The following is an 18,836-nucleotide window of genomic DNA, read 5'->3' on the forward strand; positions in this document are numbered from 1 at the left end:
ATGTTGCCATTTATTTATATTAAATATCTAATGTATTTAGAGTTTACTTTTAGATATGGTGTGAGATATGGATCAAATATTGTCTCTCTTCTAAAAGATTATCCTGTCATCTCAGCATTATTTGTTTGAACCACCATGCCATGTGCTATAAGCACAAGATAAATGGAACCCAGTCCCTGATTGTTAGGGTGTTATAGTTTCTAAATTGAGAGACATACATGTTAACAAGTAATTTCAACATATTAGGAAGAATGCTTCAAAAGAAGATATACAAGGAGCTCTGTTGTGAGGGTCAAAGTCAAGTGCAGCCACACTAATGTGAACACAATAAAGTTTGGTAGGAAGAACATGTAGAAGCTTTTTGTCCCAACAAGAGCAGAATGGCATTTCTGAGAGAGGACACAGTGTGGTCACTGATACAGAAGTACAGCACAGCACAATGTGTTGGGGTGGGTGTGACAAGATTCCCTCCTTCACCAAATTTTAGTCAGCATCCTCTGAATCCTCTTCTAGACTAGGGTTCCACCCTGGCCTGCTGCCCTGCCCTTGGTCTGCTGAACCCACTTTCAGCTTAGAATCTGCATCTTCCAAAATGCCCAGCATGATGCCTGTTGACAAATATGAAAGCAGTCAGTGTTGGCTGAATCAAATTGTTGAACTGGGTAAAATGCATTCATCTTAAGGACATTCACAATATGAAATCCGCTTTTCAGAAATAGCTAGTTCCTTGAGCTAAGTAGAAAGAAGTTTGCTTAAGACAACAAGTAATTCCATTTACCTCCTTTTGCATAGATAATTGGTTGACACTTAAACAAGTAATCATCTCACAGTGCCTGCAAGATGTGTTTATCACAATGTGATAAACCAAACAACAGAAGATTGACATGGGGGAAAATCACATCCATAGAGTATTTAGTGTAGCTAGGCAAACAAAGAATCAATACGTGATCATGGTTAGTGGTAATGGTAGAAACATGTCAGTGAAAGAATCACTACATAGTGAAAAGAAACATAAATGACAGATTGAACTTCATTTTGACATTCTAACACATACCTCCAAATGTATGCATTTTATATGTAGATCCTTCATGTGTGTCATGTTCCATGCCCATTAGATGTCAACAAATTAAATATTTTGCCTGTTTTTATCATTTCTGAATGTGTTATTTTATAATTACAGAGAGACTACAGGTCTCACACACAAAATAAATTTGGATTAGGTCTGAGTATGTGAACTTGATTCCTTCCTTAGTCTGTTTACCATTAGTCCTCTGATTCTCTAAGAAGTAACTCCATTTCTTATACACACATTTCTCCTCCTTCATCAAAGTTGTACTAGTTCTATTATTCTAGAAATTAAAATGTATTTGCATTTCCAATTATATGTAATGCAACAATAATTGGTGAACACTACATTTTAAAGTACACAAGAGGAAGACACTTAAAAACACATCTCATACAAGGGTGCCTGGGTAGCTCAGTCTGTTAAGCACTCAGGTCATGATCTCACAGTTGGTGGGATCGAGCCTCATCTCTTGTTCTGTGCTTCCAGCTTTGGATTCTCATCTCTGCCCCTCACCTGTGCTCTGTCTCTCTCTCAAAATGAATAAATAAACATCTTTAAAAAAACACATCTCACACATAGAGATTTTCAAATCAATTTTAAAGTGTAATTTGTATGCAACAAACTGCATTCATTACATGGATACAACACAATGTCATTTCATTCACCTATTGATGGGCATGTAATTTTTCTTAATCTGGGGCCATTATAAATAAAGCTGTTATGAACATTTGTGTATAGACTTTCAAGTGGACATATGTTTTCATGAACTTAAGTAAATACCTACAAGTAATGCTGGGTCATGTGGCAAGTATATGCTTAACTGAGAAACTACAGAGCGATTTTCCTATGTGGCTGCACCATTTCACGTTCTCCTCAGCAATGGAACGGGTATGAGTTCCAGTAGCTCTGTCTTATTGCTCACTATTGATATGATCAGTTCTATTAATTTTAGCCGGCCTGGTAGATGTGTTGTGATATTGAGGTTTTATTTTGCATTTCTCTAAATGACTGCTGTATCCACTTTTTCATGTGATTATTGGCCATTTGCATATTTTCTTTTGTGAAGTGTCTGGTCAAGCTTTTTTTGTCCATGTTTGTACTGGTTGTAAGATTTGTTTGAATATTCTAGATACAAGTTCTCTGAGAAATGTGTTGCAATATTTTCTCCCAGTTTATGGCTTATACTTTTGTCTTCTTACGCATGTCTCTAGAAGAGTGAAGGTCGTTCATTTTGATAAAGTCCAATTTATCAAATGTCTTACTTTGCATACTGTACGGTATGCAGTAACAGTCAAAGTTTTTCTGTGTGTGCCATTAAGTAAAAATCAAAGACCATTCAGATATCAGTTATTCCAGTAAAATCTGCTGAAGAGATTTGTCATAAATCAAGTAAACATGTCTGCGTGGGTCTATTTCCAAGTTTTCAAGATGCTCCTGGAATGGTAGCCAGACACAAACCACAGAGGGCTTGTATTACATGCAATGAGAGCCAGGAAAGGATCTTAACCAGGAAATGATGAGATCAGATGTCCATACTGTCAAGACCATGCTGACACAGTCCAGTGGAGAAGGTTTCAATGGATCCAGACTAGAGGCATCATCCCCACTCACGGCTTCCTTTGATCAGATGTGCTGGATGAAAGCAGAGCCCAGGAAGCAGCAGGCAGAGAGTTGGCATCACTGAGTTACAAGTGTTCAAAGATGATGATGTGGTAGGAATGGAAAAGGGAATCAGCATCTGAAATCCTGATCCTTATATCCGTTTGTTGATTATGAAGGTAAGAAATCTTGGCTTTTCTTTCTAATCACAACACAGAAAAAGCTTCAGGTCTGCCTTTCAAGGCACTATTGCCAAAGACAAATTTTAGAGATTTCATTCATAAAAATTACAGAAATAGGGGCACCTGAGTGACTCAATCGGTTGAGCATCTGACTCTTGATTTCAGCTCAGGTCATGATCTAACAATTCATGAAATCGAGCCCTAGGTTGGGCTCTGCACTGACAGCACACAGCCTGCTCAGGATTCTCTCTCTCCCTCTCTCTCTACCCCTCCCCTGCTCGCTCATATTCTCTCTCTCTCAAAATAAATAAATAAACACTTTTTTTAAAGAATTACAAAAATTAAACCTTGAATAACAGACACACACACACACACACACACACACACACACACATCGTCATGTGATGTGCTTGGGACTATAAGTGACATCGTGCAGCATGAGAACTCACAGGACTCGGTAGACACCTGGCACCACTTCACATTCTACCCAGAAAATCCTATCCTGACCTTGGTAAGGATGGGCCTCTTTCCACATCTGCAAGAAGTATTGGTAGCAGCTGCTTCATCCTCTATTTGAATTATTTCAAGATGTGGGCACAACCCTAGAATTAAGCAGTCAAACTATGGTTTCTGCGACCATCCTGCATATCTACTATTTTCTTCACTGTGTTATAACCCACAAGATAGCACATATTTGAAACTTTAAAGGAGAAATATAATTCCATCTGTAAATGCAAAACAAATATCAGCACATAATCACTTGAAAGTAAAATATATTATAAAGGGAACCGACCAGAGTGGGAGCCTGATGTCTAGTAAAGAACATCAAAAAGTCAAAAAAAAAAAAAAAGGAGCAAAATCTACAGACAATAAGATGGAGCCACCACACCAGTCCTCATCAAAGAAGCAAACAAGAAAACAAAAAATAACCCTGGTGGTTAATACACTCTTTTTCTGGTGTATGTTGCTAGGAACTGAATGTAATTGCTATACATAGTGGGTTACTTCCTATTTATGCCACAGTAGGGTGGCAGAAAGATGTTTCCTAAATCAACAAAGTCCTGAGAATGGCCATGGTCACTGGACCTGGGCCCCAGGGCCTCACGCAGAGGTCTGGGATCTGACTTGAGGTCACCATGACTACATTTTTAAGAGTGAGAAATTGAGAAGGTAATTGTGACAAGTGAAAAACACAGCATCAGCTGTGGCCGAAAGGCAGGCTCCAGGTCTGAGAGCAAAGGAGGTGCTCTTCATAGGAGGGGACTCAGCACAGAGACCACAAGTGGAGTCCAGGGAGGGTCACCCCTGCCTAACTGCAGGACAGACAGAGGTGAGGCTTCCTGAGCTTGGACGTGAGGTGAGAAGGAGATGCAAGAGGAAAGAGACCCAAACTGGAACAAGTGGCCAAGATCTTATGTCATGCCATAAAAAGTGAGGATAGAGAAAGATCAGAGAGAGAAAAGTGTCCAGAGAGCAACAGTGAAGTGAGCAGGGCCCTGTGTCTAGGGACATGGAATGGGGAGGAAAGCAGGGCTGTCGGATGAAGGCCTGGATCTGAGTGAGGAGGCCATTGATGAGGGGCAAGTCAAGAAGCCAAGATAAAATTCACAGACACAGAGAGTAGAATGGGGGTTGGCAGGAGCCTGTGGGGTCATGGAGGTGGGGACAGGGTTATGAGTATTTACTGTTTGATTATCATGGAGTTTGAATTTGGGATGATGAAAACAGTTCTGGAATGAATGGTAGTGAGGTTTGCATGATAACATCAATGTGCTTAATGCCAACGACTGTACACTTAATGGTTAAAATGGTAAATTTTACATAATATAAATTTTACCACAATTTTAAAAAAGATCCCAAGATTACTTCATAAGAATTTCTAAGCAGAGGCAGATTATAATGAGGAGATATTTGTGTTCCACCCTAAAGTGCCAATATGGGAAAGACACCAGCAGTGTCCTGTGTTTGTTGGAAGCCTTGTACAACCAGTGGGTCCTGAGACAACCATCAACATTATATCCCCATCAGGCCTTCTTCAGCTTCCTGGCCCCACACAGCCACCTGGCCACCATGCCCAGCAGCTTCCCGCAGAGCCACAGGGTGCCCAGGGTGACCACCAGCAGGAACAAGAAGACGTCCAGCAGGTACTGCTCATGCCACGGCTGCTGCAGGGCATGGGGCTTGAGGTGGGCCGCACCCCCTGTCTGGAGGATGTGGTCAATCCAGCCCACCAGCCTCTGGGCAGGGGTCAGGGGGTGGGAGCGCCTGATGATGCTGGCGGCCACCGCTGCTGACTTGTACCTGTTGGCAGACACAGAGGCAGGGCATTACTTCTGTGGTCTCAGAAGTCTTAGAGACCTTGTGTCACAAATGCTTTCCTCTGCATGCACAGAAGACTCATTTTCAAGGAAAAGTTGTTGGCCTGGCATTACCACCGTCCAGTTGGTCCCATTGAAAAGCTCAAACTAGCGTCTCCATGCGAAGATACATGATTAGTGCTAAAAGTGCTAAACTATAAAATAGGGACTAAGTTGTAAAGTCAAATCTCTACCCAGGAAGCTTATGGTTGATAAAGGGAAGAGTAGATATGAATATATGGGATGTAACATATAACCCACTCAGTATAGATGTCCTGGAGACCCTAATAAGTTATTCAGTTCATCCTGGTTATCAGATCATTGTGCTGGATGGGAATTTACCTAGGACATCATGGGCCCTTTTACTGATTCACTTAACATAAATTCATCCTTACTTTGTAGCAGGCCCTTTACTAGGCCCTGGGAATATGGGAACACAAGAGACACACTTGGCCATCTAGGAGAGCTTACTCTCTATAGTGTGAGGGACACACAATAAATTAAAACAGAAAGAAATGGGGATGGGGTAGTTGCTGATCCTGAGAAGCGATAAGAAGGAAAAATGAAATTATGATTGAAGGGAATGGGAGAAGAGTGCAGTTAGGACTGTTAGATAAAGACTGCCTCTCTGAGGAGAGGGCATTGGAGATTAGTCCAACTGTCATGAAGGTGCCAGTCCTGAGAGGAGAAGGAAGGATGTTTTAGAGAGCAACACTGACAAAGGGCCTGAGGCAGGAAACAGTGTGGCATATTGGGGGACTGAAAGGCAACCTTCTGCCTTAAGTAATTCAATTATAAGCACCCTTAAAATATAACACCTCTCAGAAACCCTATATAAGTAGGTCACAGTCCTACTTATAGTTGAGTAGAACTCGTTCTCAATATCTAACCTAAATGCCTAGTCTTGCTCTCAAAGGTAACAGGTCAGATGTTAGCGTCACATACATATTCCATGTTCTGGAAGTTCCAGCTGTTATTGCAAAAGTGTGCCACACAGCACCCTTCGTATTTGATGACTTCATTCAGCCTAAGTGACCACAAGCCCAAAGAGCTCCATACCTCTTGTCTTCTATGACTTCCTTCATCTTCAGAGCCAATGTCTCTGCCTTGATCTGCTTTAACTGGATAGAGACACCAAACTTTTTGGCTTCTACTCGGACCATGTTTTCAGCCTGTTCTTTAACGACAGGAATCGCTACCATGGGTACACCATGTTGGATGGCCTCCATTATGCTATTCATCCCACCATGAGTGACAAAAAGACGGATGCGTGGGTGAGCTGTTGTAAATCAGGAACAGAGCAGAATATTTCAGGGTGAAAATTTTCAGAACATCTGATAAAGTAGCAAGGGCAGAAAAAAAATACAAAGAGATCTCAAATTTTGTTGGAGAAACAGATATACTGATTTAGCTTAGGACACACTCAAGGGTGCATATTCCAAGATACAAGATTCTGGCCTTGTCTCTGTACAGAGATTCCTTAAAACAATCCATGTGGGAATAAGAACCCAAAGAAATCTGCAGAGAACAGTGCTTAGCAAGAAATAATCCTCCTCCCATATCCATCCTTTCATCCATCCATTCTTTTCTCTCAATGCTACATCTCTCTTGCGTCTCCCATCCCTGTTGTCTCTCTTGGTATCTCACTCTATCTCTGTTTCCATCTCTCACTCTCCAGGTTTCACCCTCTCTCTTTCACTGTCCATTCACTTCCCTGTTATCTGAAGTCTTAACACTTTCATTGACGACACATAATCATGTGACATTCATCAAACTTACACCTCATATGCTTTCTATTCAATTCCATAGGAAATCCTCTAAAGCAGAGAATGAGGGACCACCCATCTCAGTATTTCCAGTTCCTGTGTGCTTACTCCACCCTTCTTTAGAGAAAACTAAAACAAGTGTTGATAACAAAGAGTTCATCTCCAACACTGCCTCTCAACAGGGATGTGCATCAGAATTTATTTGTGTTTCTTTGAAAATCAGAATCTTTTTACATACCCCATGCCTTCTGAAAAAAATGTGCAGAACCATCTAGCTCTCTGTTACCAGAGAATTTGTTGAACCAGGTAAAAAGCTGAGAGGTTATTCAGCTTGACATTCAGATATTTTAGTACACTCTTCAGACAGTTAACAGAAACCTTGTGAAAGTATGAGTACATCTTTTGCAGCAAAGGAGGATGAACCAGTAAGTGTGAGTGTGTTTCTACAATGGCATAAAGCCTAACAGGTGCTCAAGATGCCTGGAAAACACTGGTAGTATGGCCCTTGATATGTGTTCTCAGAGTCCGTAAACTGTCTTTGTATTTAGGCAATGTTGTTCAGTGCCAAATATGATAGGGTCAAAATAATGGCATGATAATATCACTTCTGACTGAAGGTATCAGGAATAGAAAGGAAGAAGAAAACATGGAAATTTTAGCCATTTGGGAAGTATACCTAATATCCCAAGAACTCCAGCTGGCTGCTCCATTCCTACCCTCTAGACATTACCTTTAGCTACCATCTGCTCCTTCACAGGCTGATGGGGTGCCTAGTAGAGCCCTAAAGTTACATAAATGGAAAGAGAGAAATAGATCTGGGTAGTCCTTACCCAAGAGGTCATTCTGAGGAAGCCAGTCCACAATTTTCACATTTGCTGCCAATTGGACGTCTTTGGGCCACTTAGATGGCTTACATTTCCATATCACACCTTGAGACAGATGAGCAAAGGCACTGTTCATCTCCATGAGAACTTCCTGGGACTGATAGGTGCTCACTATGGAGCCCAGGGCCACAAGGACAAAACCAGAGTCTCCAAACTTGCTGATGAAATTCTCAAATTCCTGGAGAGAAGTGAGAAAGGACAGGATGTGAACAAAGTTGTTTATGAAAGCCTAGACATTCATGAAATGAAAGTCAACTATTAACTGAATACGCCCTCCTGTCAGTACCTAGAGCTCACTGTCTTGAAATTGTTCTCATAGCCCTGGGAACAGCTCAGTGCACTCTTCACTGTGCTCGTATCCATTGTGTCTGGTGGCTTTGAAATCATTTTTCTGAGATCTCAGGACATGCCATACCATATGAATACCTTCAATAATCACAAATGGATGTGTAGAGAGCCTTAGGTGTCCAGCCACTATCACAATAGCCCACATTGCACATAAGGCACTTAACACATACTGTAGCACCAACACCTAGATTCAGAATGTCGATTTAACAATGTTTTAAGAAGAGGAAAGTACAGGTGGTGGAAACTTCTTTCTTCATTAACAACATGGCCCCAGAACAAGGGTGATCCTCATCCCTCATCCTAGTTCTAGGGATATGTGGTCACTTAGGAGTGTTCCAATGTCAGACCAGGGTGCTAGTGCCTGGGAGAGTGCCGCTTGATGTCCTAGACCAGTAGGGGGCAGTAGAAACTTCTGGAAACTGAGGTAATGCTGGGAAAATATCTGTCATGTGTCTCCTTCATATGCTTATGAGCCATCTGTGTTTTCTTTGTTGACAGTTCTGGTAAGGTGTTCGGTCCATTTTTTTTTTTTTATCGTTTATTTTTGAGACAGAGAGAAACAGAGCATGAACGGGGGAGGGGCAGCGAGAGAGGGAGACACAGAACTGGAAGCAGGCTCCAGGCTCTGAGCCATCAGCCCAGAGCCCGACGCGGGGCTCCAACTCACGGAATGTGAGATGGTGACCTGAGCTGAAGTCGGACGCTTAACCGACTGAGCCACCCTGGCGCCCCAGTCCATTTTTAAAATACTGGTTTTAATTGTTAAATTTTAATAGTTCTTTGTATATTGTGTATATTTGTGTCTGTGTTTATTTGAATATTTTGAATAATAGTTTTTAACAGATCTGTTCCAAACATTTGGTTGTGTTCTGTTCCTCCTCCTTTCATTCTCTTGATAATTCCTGCCCAGAAGAGAAATTTTAATTTCAACTTAGCACACTTATCAACTCTTTCTTTCATAGATCATGACTTAGGTTTTGCATTTAAAAAGTTTTCACCAAACCCTAGGTCCTCTAGATTCTTTTCTGATATCATATTCTAAAAGTTTCATACTTTGCACTTGCTTTTTATATTAAGGTTTACGGTCTGTTTTGAGTTAATTTTCTTGAATGTGTAGGATCTGAGGCTAATTAATTTTCTATGTAGTCAGATCATTTTTCCAGCACTGTTGGTTTTTGAAAGTCTGCTTTCTCTATACTATTGTCTTTACTCCTTTATGACACATCAGCCCACTAAATTTATGTGGGTCTATTTTGGCTTCTCTATTCTGTTACATTGACTTCTAATCTTTTGCCAATATCATACCATTTTGATTACTGTAGCTTTATAGTAAGTCATGAAGCTGACAATATCACTCCTCAAACTTTGTTCTTCATCTTCAATATTGTGTTGGCTTTTTAGGGTTTTTGCCTCTCCGTGCAAATTTAAAAATTTTTTTAATTAATATCCACAAAATAGTTGCAGAGGTTTTGATTGGGATTGCATTGAATGTATAGATCAATTTTCAAAGAACTAATATCTTGGCAATATTGAGTCTTCTTACCCATGAACATGGACTTACTCTCCATTTATTTAGTTCTTTAATTTCTTTCTTTCTTCAGAGTTTTGTAGTTTTCCTCATTTAATCTTGTATATATACATATTTTTTATTTATTCCTAAGATCTCATTTTTGGTAGTGCTAATGTAAATAGTATATTGCTTTTAATTTCATATTCCTCCATTCATTGCTGATATATAAGAAAAGGATGATTTTATACATTAAACTAGTATCCTGTGGCATCGCTCCAATTGCTTACTAATTCTAGGATTTTTTTATGACTTTTCAGATTTTCTAAATGGACCATCATGCCATCTGTGAACAAAACCACGTTATTTCCTCCTGTCTAATCTATATGCCTTTTATCTCCTTTTTTGTCTTATTGCTTTACTTAGGACTTCCAGTATGAGGCTAAAATGTGGCAGTGAGAAGACAAACTTGCATTCTACCTTGATACAGAGAATTTTTTTGTCCTGATGAAGTCCAATTTATGTATTTTTTCCTTTGTTACTCATCCTTTGGTGTCACATCTACAAATTCACTGCCAAATCCAAGTCTGTGTAGATTTATCCCTTTCTTGTCTTCTAAGAATTTTATGGCTTTTAGCTCTTTATTTAGGCCATTGATCCATTTTGAGTTCATATTGGTATGTGGTGTGAGGAAGGCTCAAAATACATTCCCTTCAATGTGAACAAATATCCAATGGTCTCAGCACCATTTTCTGAAGAGAGTCTGAAGAGACTGCATTGGTTGTTTTTGGCATCCTTGTAAAAATCAATTAGTCACAGATGTATGAGTCATTCTTCTTTTTGTTATTGCTTTGGTTATTCAGGGTCTCTTCATTTCCATATGCATTTGAAAACTGCCTTTTTCATCTATAAAAAAGGCCATTAAACTATTGATAAGGATTAGATCAAATCTGTAGATAATTTTCAGTAGTATTGCTCTTTTAACAATATTAAGTATCATAACCCATGATCTAGAGATATCTTTTTATTTATTTAGGTCTTTCTTAATTTCTCTCAGGAAATTTGTAGTGTACAGTGAACATACATGTCTTTCACCTCCTCAGTTTAATTGGATGCTGTTGTAAGCAGAATACTTTACTTGATTTCATTTTCAGGTTGTTCCTAGCCAGTGTATGGAAACACAAGTCCTATTTCCATGTTGATATTTTCCCTGCAACTTTGCTAGATTTGTTTAACATCTAGTAGTTTCTTTTTGGTGTGTGAAGTCTTTGGGATGTTCTATAGAGAGAATTATGTCATATAAAAAAAGTAAGCTATTTTGACATTGTCCATTCCAATTTGGAATTTCTTTTTCTTGCCTACTTGCTCTGTCTATGGCATATTTAAGTAGCAGTGGGCATCTTAGACTACTGACCTGAGGCAGCACAATTTCTGTCTATCATAAAGAATATGATGTTAGCTGTGAGTGTTCCAGTAAATACTCTTTGTCATGTGAAGAAGTACCTTTTTTACCCTTAGTTTTGTTTTTATCATGAAAGGGTATTCATTTAGTCAAATATCTTTTCTGCATATATTGACATGATGTGTTTTTTTATTCCTTCCACTCTAATGTATTACATTGATTGATTTGTTATATTAAACTATTTATAAAATATTTTTACCTCCTGTGAACTTTTTGACTGAAGTCTATTTTGTGTGATATTAATTAGCATATATTATGCTATATAATATATAGCATATAATAATTCCTAGATTATTCTTAGGAAATTTTTTTACATTTATTTATTTTTGAAACAGAGAGACAGAGACAGAGTGCGAGCATAAGAGGGGCAGAAACAGAGAGACACAGAACCTGAAGCAGGCCCCAGGCTCTGAGCTGTCAGCACAGGGCCCAATGCGGGGCTCCAACTCACGAATGGTAAGATCATGACCTGAGCCGCAGTCACCTGCTTAACCAAATGAGCCACCAGGCCCCCTAGGAAGTTTCTGATTTAATCACCTAAAAATGAGCATTAATACAGTTTTGTCAATTCTTTATAACAGTTTCTCCATCCTCTTCATGGTTTGGTTGTTCCCAATTCCCAACCTATACCCCATTGTTCCATTGGGCTGTAATTGACTCCATCCAGCACTACACTGTTAGAACTACCATTCTGGGGGACCACTTAAAATCACCTTTACTATCTTTTGATAATTATAAGATTAATTTAAATCTATTATTTAAAACTGAAAAGAGCACAACATGACATTAGAATAGGAAGTTCCATGCTCTCATTCTGTACAGAAATATTTTAAAAATATTTTATTTGAAGTTCTTAAAAGATAAAAATAAAAATAACTAAAAACTAACTGTACCCCAGGCAATTGTGTAACCAGTCTCACCAAAGTTGGCAGATAGTTATGAAAACAACCTCTCACCGAGGTTGACTGGACCCTCACCTTACTCCATACAAAAAACTCAACTCAAAATTGATTAAAGACTTAATCCTAAAATGGAAACGACAAAGCTCTTAGAAAAAAAACACAGGGTGAAACTTCATGGTATTGGTCTTGCTATTGATTTCAAAAATATAGCACAATAAACTAGAAAATGAAATATCAAAATCAAAAGAAACAAACAACAAAACAAACAACAAAACAAATGAGACTACATTAAACTACAAAGCTTCTGCACAGCAAAGAAACAATCAACAGAGTAACAGAAGACCTACAAATAGAAAACATTTATAAACCATAATCCTAAGAGATTAATCTCCAAAATGTGTAAGAAAGGCTTACAATTCAATGGAGAAGAAAAAAGTCTTATAACTCTATTAAAAATAGATGGAGGACTTGAATAGACATTTATCCAAAGAAAACATGCCAAATGGCAAACAGATATATGAAAAAAGTGCTCAACAACACTAGCCATCAGGGAAATACACATCAAAACCACAATGAGCTATTAATTCACAAATATTGGTAGTTATTTTTAAAAATCAGAAGACAACTAGTGTTAAAGATATGGAGAAATAACAACCCTTACATACTGTGGTTGGGAATGAAAAATGTCAAAGGCACTAAGGACAATAGTATGGAAATTTCCCCACAAATTAAAAACAGAAAATGGAAATCAAGATCTCAAAGAGATGTCTGTATTCCCATATTCACTGAAGCACTATTCACAATAAGCAAGATATGGAAACAAACAAAATATCCATCAAAGATGAATGGTTGAAGAAATTGTGAGATATATATATATATATATATATATATATATATATATTCCATTATATATATAATATATATATTCTTTAAAAAATACTACATATTTTTTAAAAGTTCTCTATATTCTTTAAAAAACAATACTTATATTCTTTAAAAAAGAATACTATATGTTCTTTTAAAAAGAATATTATGTATTCTTTAAAAAAGAAGAAAATTTTGCAATATGGGAAAACATGGGTGAAACTTAAAGATATTATGATAAGTGACATAAGCCAGATAAGCAAATACTGCATGAGTTAACTTATCTGAAGCATTTAAAATATTCAAATTCATAAAATGAAAAGTGGCAGCTGGTTTCCAAGGTTTAGGGTTTAAGAGAAAAGGGTAGCTATTATTCAATGGAGAAAGAATTACAGATAAGTGAGATAAATAAGGTCTAGAGATCTGAGATCCAATATGGTACCTACAGTAAATAATTATGTATTGTATGGTTAAAATTTTGATAAGGGGCTAGATCTCATATTAAGTGTTTTTACCAAAATAATATAAAATTTAAAATAGAATAGAATAAATAGAATAGAAAAATAAAAATTAAAAAATTAAAAAAATAAAAATTTACATTTAGGTGTTTTGTTTGTCTCATCCTACTTCACTCCCAGTTCCCACTGGCAGGGAAGCCACCAACTCTGCACTGAAGAGCTCTGCATGAAGTCCCTATTGAGCACTAAGGTTTTACTTACTTGTGGTACTGGTTTAACAGGTCTGGCCAATAAGCCTCCAACATACACAGTGTTGGGAAGCAGGGGCCTAGCAAATTCAAGGGCAAAGTCAGAGTTAACAAACCACAGCTCTGCTTTCTTTAAAAGATGAGACAAAACTGGCCTGGAGCCTTCCGGGAAATGTTCCTTGATGGTGTTCTCAATGGTAGAATGGATTTGCCTTTGCTTTATGGAGAAATCAAAGAACATCAGAAAATTCCTCACTCTGCCCCAGAAGTCCATGTGGTCGGTGAGCAAGGAACGGAATAATGGAACATAAGACAAAGGACTTGGTAGCCCATGGTCCACACTTCCAAATTGGGTAGGAAGAATTGACACAAATGGCTTCCCAAGCTTCTCAGCAATGAGGAAAGAACAGAAGTCAAGTGCTTCAACAAATACCAAGTCAAAGTTCTCATTTTTTAAGAAATCCATGATATCACCTCTCCTTAGCAAATCACTGCATCGAATTCCCAGTTGTTTCATTAATGATACAAAGTTGTCAAATGCTTCCCTGTAAAAACAAAAACAAACAAACAAACAAAAAAACTAAAGACAAATATTCATTGGAGGTGTTAATTTCACAATACTTAGGAGAATCTTTGGCTCAAAGAAAATACCCCAGGTAAGTAAGACCATATCTGGCAGCAGCCCCCACCCATTTTACCAGTGTCCAATGAATACTCTGCTCTGATCACTCTGCTCCAGGTGTTTCTGCCTCCTGAAATGTTCTCACCTCCTCCCCTCCCCTTTCTCTGGCCAATCCATATGCACCCACTATCAGAGCTAATTCAAGATCCTTCTGCTTTGAAAGCATTCCCTACACTAGCAGATTTTAGAGTTTCATTTCTAGTTGATACATTCTTTTTTTTTTTACTATGAAATTTATTGTCAAATTGGTTTCCATACAACACCCAGTGCTCATCCCAACAGGTGCCCTCCTCAATGCCCATCACCCACTTTCCCCTCCCCTCCACCCCCCATCAACCCTCAGTTTATTCTCAATATTTAAGAGTCTCTTATGGTTTTCCTCCTTCCCTCTCTGTAACTCTTTTTTTTTCCCCTTCTCCTCCCTCCTGGTCTTCTGTTAAGTTTCTCAGGATCCACATATGAGTGAAAACATATGGTATCTGTCTTTCTCTGCCTGACTTATTCCACTTAGCATAACACTCTCCAATTCCATCCACGTTGCTACAAGTGACCAGATTTCATTCTTTCTCATTGCCAATTCATATTCCATCGTATACATAAACCACATCTTCTTTATCCATTTGTCAGTTGATGGACATTTAGGCTCCTTCCATAATCTATTGTTGAAAGTGCTGCTATAAACAATGGGGTACAAGTACCCCTATGCATCAGCACTCCTGTATCCCTTGGGTAAATTCCCAGCAGTGCTATCACTGGGTCATAGGGTAGATCTATTTTTAATTTTTTGAGGAACCTCCACACTGTTTTCCAGATCAGCTGCACCAGTTTGCATTCCCACCAACAGTACAAGAGGGTTCCCATTGCTCCACATCCTCTCCAGCATCTATAGTCTCCTGATTTGTTCATTTTAGCCACTCTGACTGGCGTGAGGTGATATCTCAATGTGGTTTTGATTTGTCTTTCCCTGATGAAGAGTGACATTGAGCATCTTTTCATGTGCCTGTTGGCCATCTGGATGTCTTTTATTTCTGATTTTATTTTTTATTTTTATTTATTTTTTTTATTTTTTTACATATCATTTCTTTCATTTAATATTATATATTAAACATTTTCTATAATTGTTTTAATTTTCTTCTTTATTTTTTAAAATTTACATCCAAATTAGTTAGCATATAGTGAAACAATGATTTCAGGAAGAGATTCCTTAGTGCCCCTTACCCATTTAGCCCATCCCCCCTCCCTCAACCCCTCCAGCAACCCTCAGTTTGTTCTCCATATTTATGAGTCTCTTCTGTTTAGATACTAGCCCTTTATCCAATATGTCATTTGCAAATATCTTTTACCATTCCATCGGTTGCCTTTTAGTTTTGTTGATTGTTTCCTTTGCAGTGCAGAAGCTTTTTATCTTGAGTGAGGTCCCAATAGTTCATTTTTTCTTTTAATTCCCTTGCCTTTGGAGATGTGTCAAGTAAGAAATTGCTGCGGCTGAGGTCAGAGAGCTTTTTCTTGCTTTCATCTCTAGGGTTTTGATGGTTTCCTGTCTCACATTCAGGTCCTTCATCCATTTTGAGTTTATTTTTCTGAATGATGTAAGAAAGTGGTCTAGTTTCATTCTTCTGCATGTTGCTGTCCAGATCTCCCAGCACCATTTGTTAAAGAGACTGTCTTTTATCCATTGGATATTCTTTCCTGTTTTGTCAAAGATTAGTTGGCCATACATTTGTGGGTCCAATTCTGGAGTCTCTATTCTATTCCATTGGTCTATGTGTTTGTTTTTGTTCCAATACCATGCTGTCTTAATGATGACAGCTTTGTAGTAGAGACTAAAGTCTGGGATTGTGATGCCTCCTGCTTTGGTTTTCTTTTTCAATATTATTTTGGCTATTTGGGGTCTTTTGTGGTTCCATACAAACTTTAGGATTGCTTGTTCTAGCTTCGAGAAGAACACTGGTGCAATTTTGTTTTGGATTGCATTAGATGTGTAGATTGCTTTGGGGAGTGTTGACATTTTAACAATATTTACTCTCCAATCCATGAGAAAGGAATGTTTTTCCATTTCTTTATATCTTCTTCAATTTCCTTCATAAGCTTTCTATAGTTTTCAGCATACAGATCTTTTACATCTTTGGTTAGATTTATCCCTAGGTATTTTATGCTTCTTGGTGCAATTGTGAATGGGATCAGTTTCTTTATTTGTCTTTCTGTTGCTTCATTGTTAGTATATAAGAATGCAACTGATTTCTGTACATTAATTTTGTATCCTGCGACTTTTCTGAATTCATGTATCAGTTCTAGCAGCTTTTTGGTGGAATCTTTCATGTTGTCCATGTAGAGTAGCATGTCATCTGTGAAAAATGAAAGTTTGATTTCTTTACTGATTTGGATACTTATTTATTTCGTTTTTTGTCTGATTGCTGATGCCAGCACTTCCAACACTATGTTAAACAACAGTGGTGAAAGTAGACATCTCTGTCGTGTCATTTTTTCCCCGTTGAGGATGATATTGGCTATGGGCTTTTCATAAATGGCTTTTATGATGCTTAAGTATGTTCCTTCTATCCCGACTTTCTCAAGGGTTTTTATTAAGAAAGGATGCTAAATTTTGTCAAATGCTTCTTCTGCACTGATTGACAGGATCATATGGTTCTTTTCTTTTCTTTTATTAATGTGATGTATCACACTGATTTATTTGTGAATGTTGAACCCCCCCTGCAGCCCAGGAATGAATCCCACTTGATCATGGTGAATAATACTTTTTATATGCTGTTGAATTCGATTTGCTAGTATCTTATTGAGAATTTTTGCATCCATATTCATCAGGGATATTGGCCTGTAGTTCTCTTTTTTTGCTGGGTCTCTGTCTGATTTAGGAATCAAAGTAATGCTGGCATCAAAGAATGAGTCTGGAAGCTTTTCTTCCCTTTCTATTTTTTGGAACAGCTTGAGAAGAATAGGTATTATCTCTGCTTTAAATGTCTGGTAGAATTCCCCAGGGAAGCCATCTGGTCCTGGACTCTTATTTATTGGGAGATTTTTGATAACTGATTCAATTTCTTCACTGGTTATGGGTCTGTTCAAATTTTCTAGTTCTTCCTGTTTGAGTTTTGGAAGTGTGTGGGTGTTTAGGAATTTGTCCATTTCTTCCAGGTTGTCCAGTTTGTTGGCATATAGTTTTTCATAGTATTCCCTGATAATTTCTTGTATATCTGAGGGATTGGTTGTAATAATTCCATTTTCATTCATGATTTTATCTATTTGGGTCCTCTCCCTTTTCTTTTTGAGAAGCCTGGCAAAAGATTTATCAATTTTGTTTATTTTTTCAAACAACCAACTCTTGGTTTAATTGATCTGGTCTACAGTTTTTTTAGATTCTATATTGTTTATTTCTGCTCTGATCTTTATTATTTCTCTTCTTCTGCTGGGTTTGGGGTGCCTTTGCTGTTCTGCTTCTATTTCCTTTAGGTGTGATGCTCTCTTTAACTTTCATTTGTATACTAACTTTTTATCAGTGACTGTCCTGTTTCCTAAGTGAACTGTGGAAATAACTTCATGACATCAATATTCATGATATAGCCCTTTTAGTTGAAATTGAGAATAGCCTGAATTTGATAGATTGCCTCACACAAGTAACTTTCTGATGGCAATATTTGAATTCTAATTCTAAGCTGAACATGAGATTTACGTCTTCCTACCAGAAAAGATTAACATTTAAAACAAACAAAAATAAAAGCCTTTGTGAAGCTAACTACTATCCTTTCCACTTCATACCCAGCTGGAGTATTCACAAAAGTTCATGCTAAAATTTTACCAATATCTATTAAGACTCTGGTCTATGGCACTGTTCCAGGAACCATTCTGCTTTAATGTTTTTGCATCAGTGCCTGCAAGGAAAATGATCCTTTTTATGCAGCATAGGGACAAATAGATGAGAATGTTCCTGACCAGAGGTTACAGGTACAAGTACTTTGGTGACCCATGGGCCTACCATTTGAATGAAGAACTAAGAGAATCAATGGCCTGGCCAACCTGTAACCTGTACAACACTACACTATGTCAGCCCACTGAAAGAAAGCCCACAGGTGAGAACTCATTGGCAATATGCAGATCTACACCTGGGGGTTAAAATCAACTTCATGTGATAACAGGTGATTAGCTGAAATTATTCTCTATTATATTTTAAGTGATTTTACCCAAACAGTGCTGCTAAATATTGGTGACAAATTTAAAATATGAAGTACAAATTCCTCAAAAGTAGAACATTAATCATGTCAGAAATTAAGTTAATTAAAAAAATATAGGAAAGCACTGTGCTTGGTGTATTATACCATATGTGACATGTATATAAAACCAGCCTTCAGGGCGGCAGGGTGGCTCAGTCGGTTAAGCGTCCGACTTCAGCACAGGTCATGATCTCACGTTCTGTGAGTTCCAGCCCCGCGTCAGGCTCTGTGCTGACAGCTCAGAGCCTGGAGCCTGCTTCGGATTCTGTGTCTCCCTCTCTCTCTGCTCCT

The 18,836-nt window shown here is 38.1% G+C and overlaps 1 protein-coding gene across 3 annotated transcripts in view; it reads right to left on the reverse strand.

Annotated features, from left to right (window-relative positions):
- Nucleotides 1-1,644: 1,644 nt before the first annotated feature.
- LOC109267707 (UDP-glucuronosyltransferase 3A2-like) overlaps nucleotides 1,645-18,836 on the reverse strand; it is a 46,242-nt gene continuing 29,050 nt past the window's right edge. For 2 of the 3 annotated variants that reach the window (XM_019450651.2, XM_053906923.1), the window contains 4 exons: nucleotides 13,657-14,188; nucleotides 7,801-8,032; nucleotides 6,264-6,483; nucleotides 1,645-5,148 (listed from right to left, as the gene is read on the reverse strand). In XM_019450651.2, the coding sequence (XP_019306196.2) occupies nucleotides 4,872-5,148; nucleotides 6,264-6,483; nucleotides 7,801-8,032; nucleotides 13,657-14,188 (1,261 nt within the window). In that variant the 3' untranslated portion in view covers nucleotides 1,645-4,871. The remainder of the gene's footprint in view (nucleotides 5,149-6,263; nucleotides 6,484-7,800; nucleotides 8,033-13,656; nucleotides 14,189-18,836) is intronic. The other variant, XM_019450652.2, reaches the window with a different exon arrangement.

The sequence above is a fragment of the Panthera pardus genome, unplaced genomic scaffold (assembly GCF_024362965.1).
Source record: "Panthera pardus isolate Hobbes unplaced genomic scaffold, ASM2436296v1 HiC_scaffold_2, whole genome shotgun sequence".
Classification (NCBI taxonomy): Eukaryota; Metazoa; Chordata; class Mammalia; order Carnivora; family Felidae; genus Panthera; species Panthera pardus.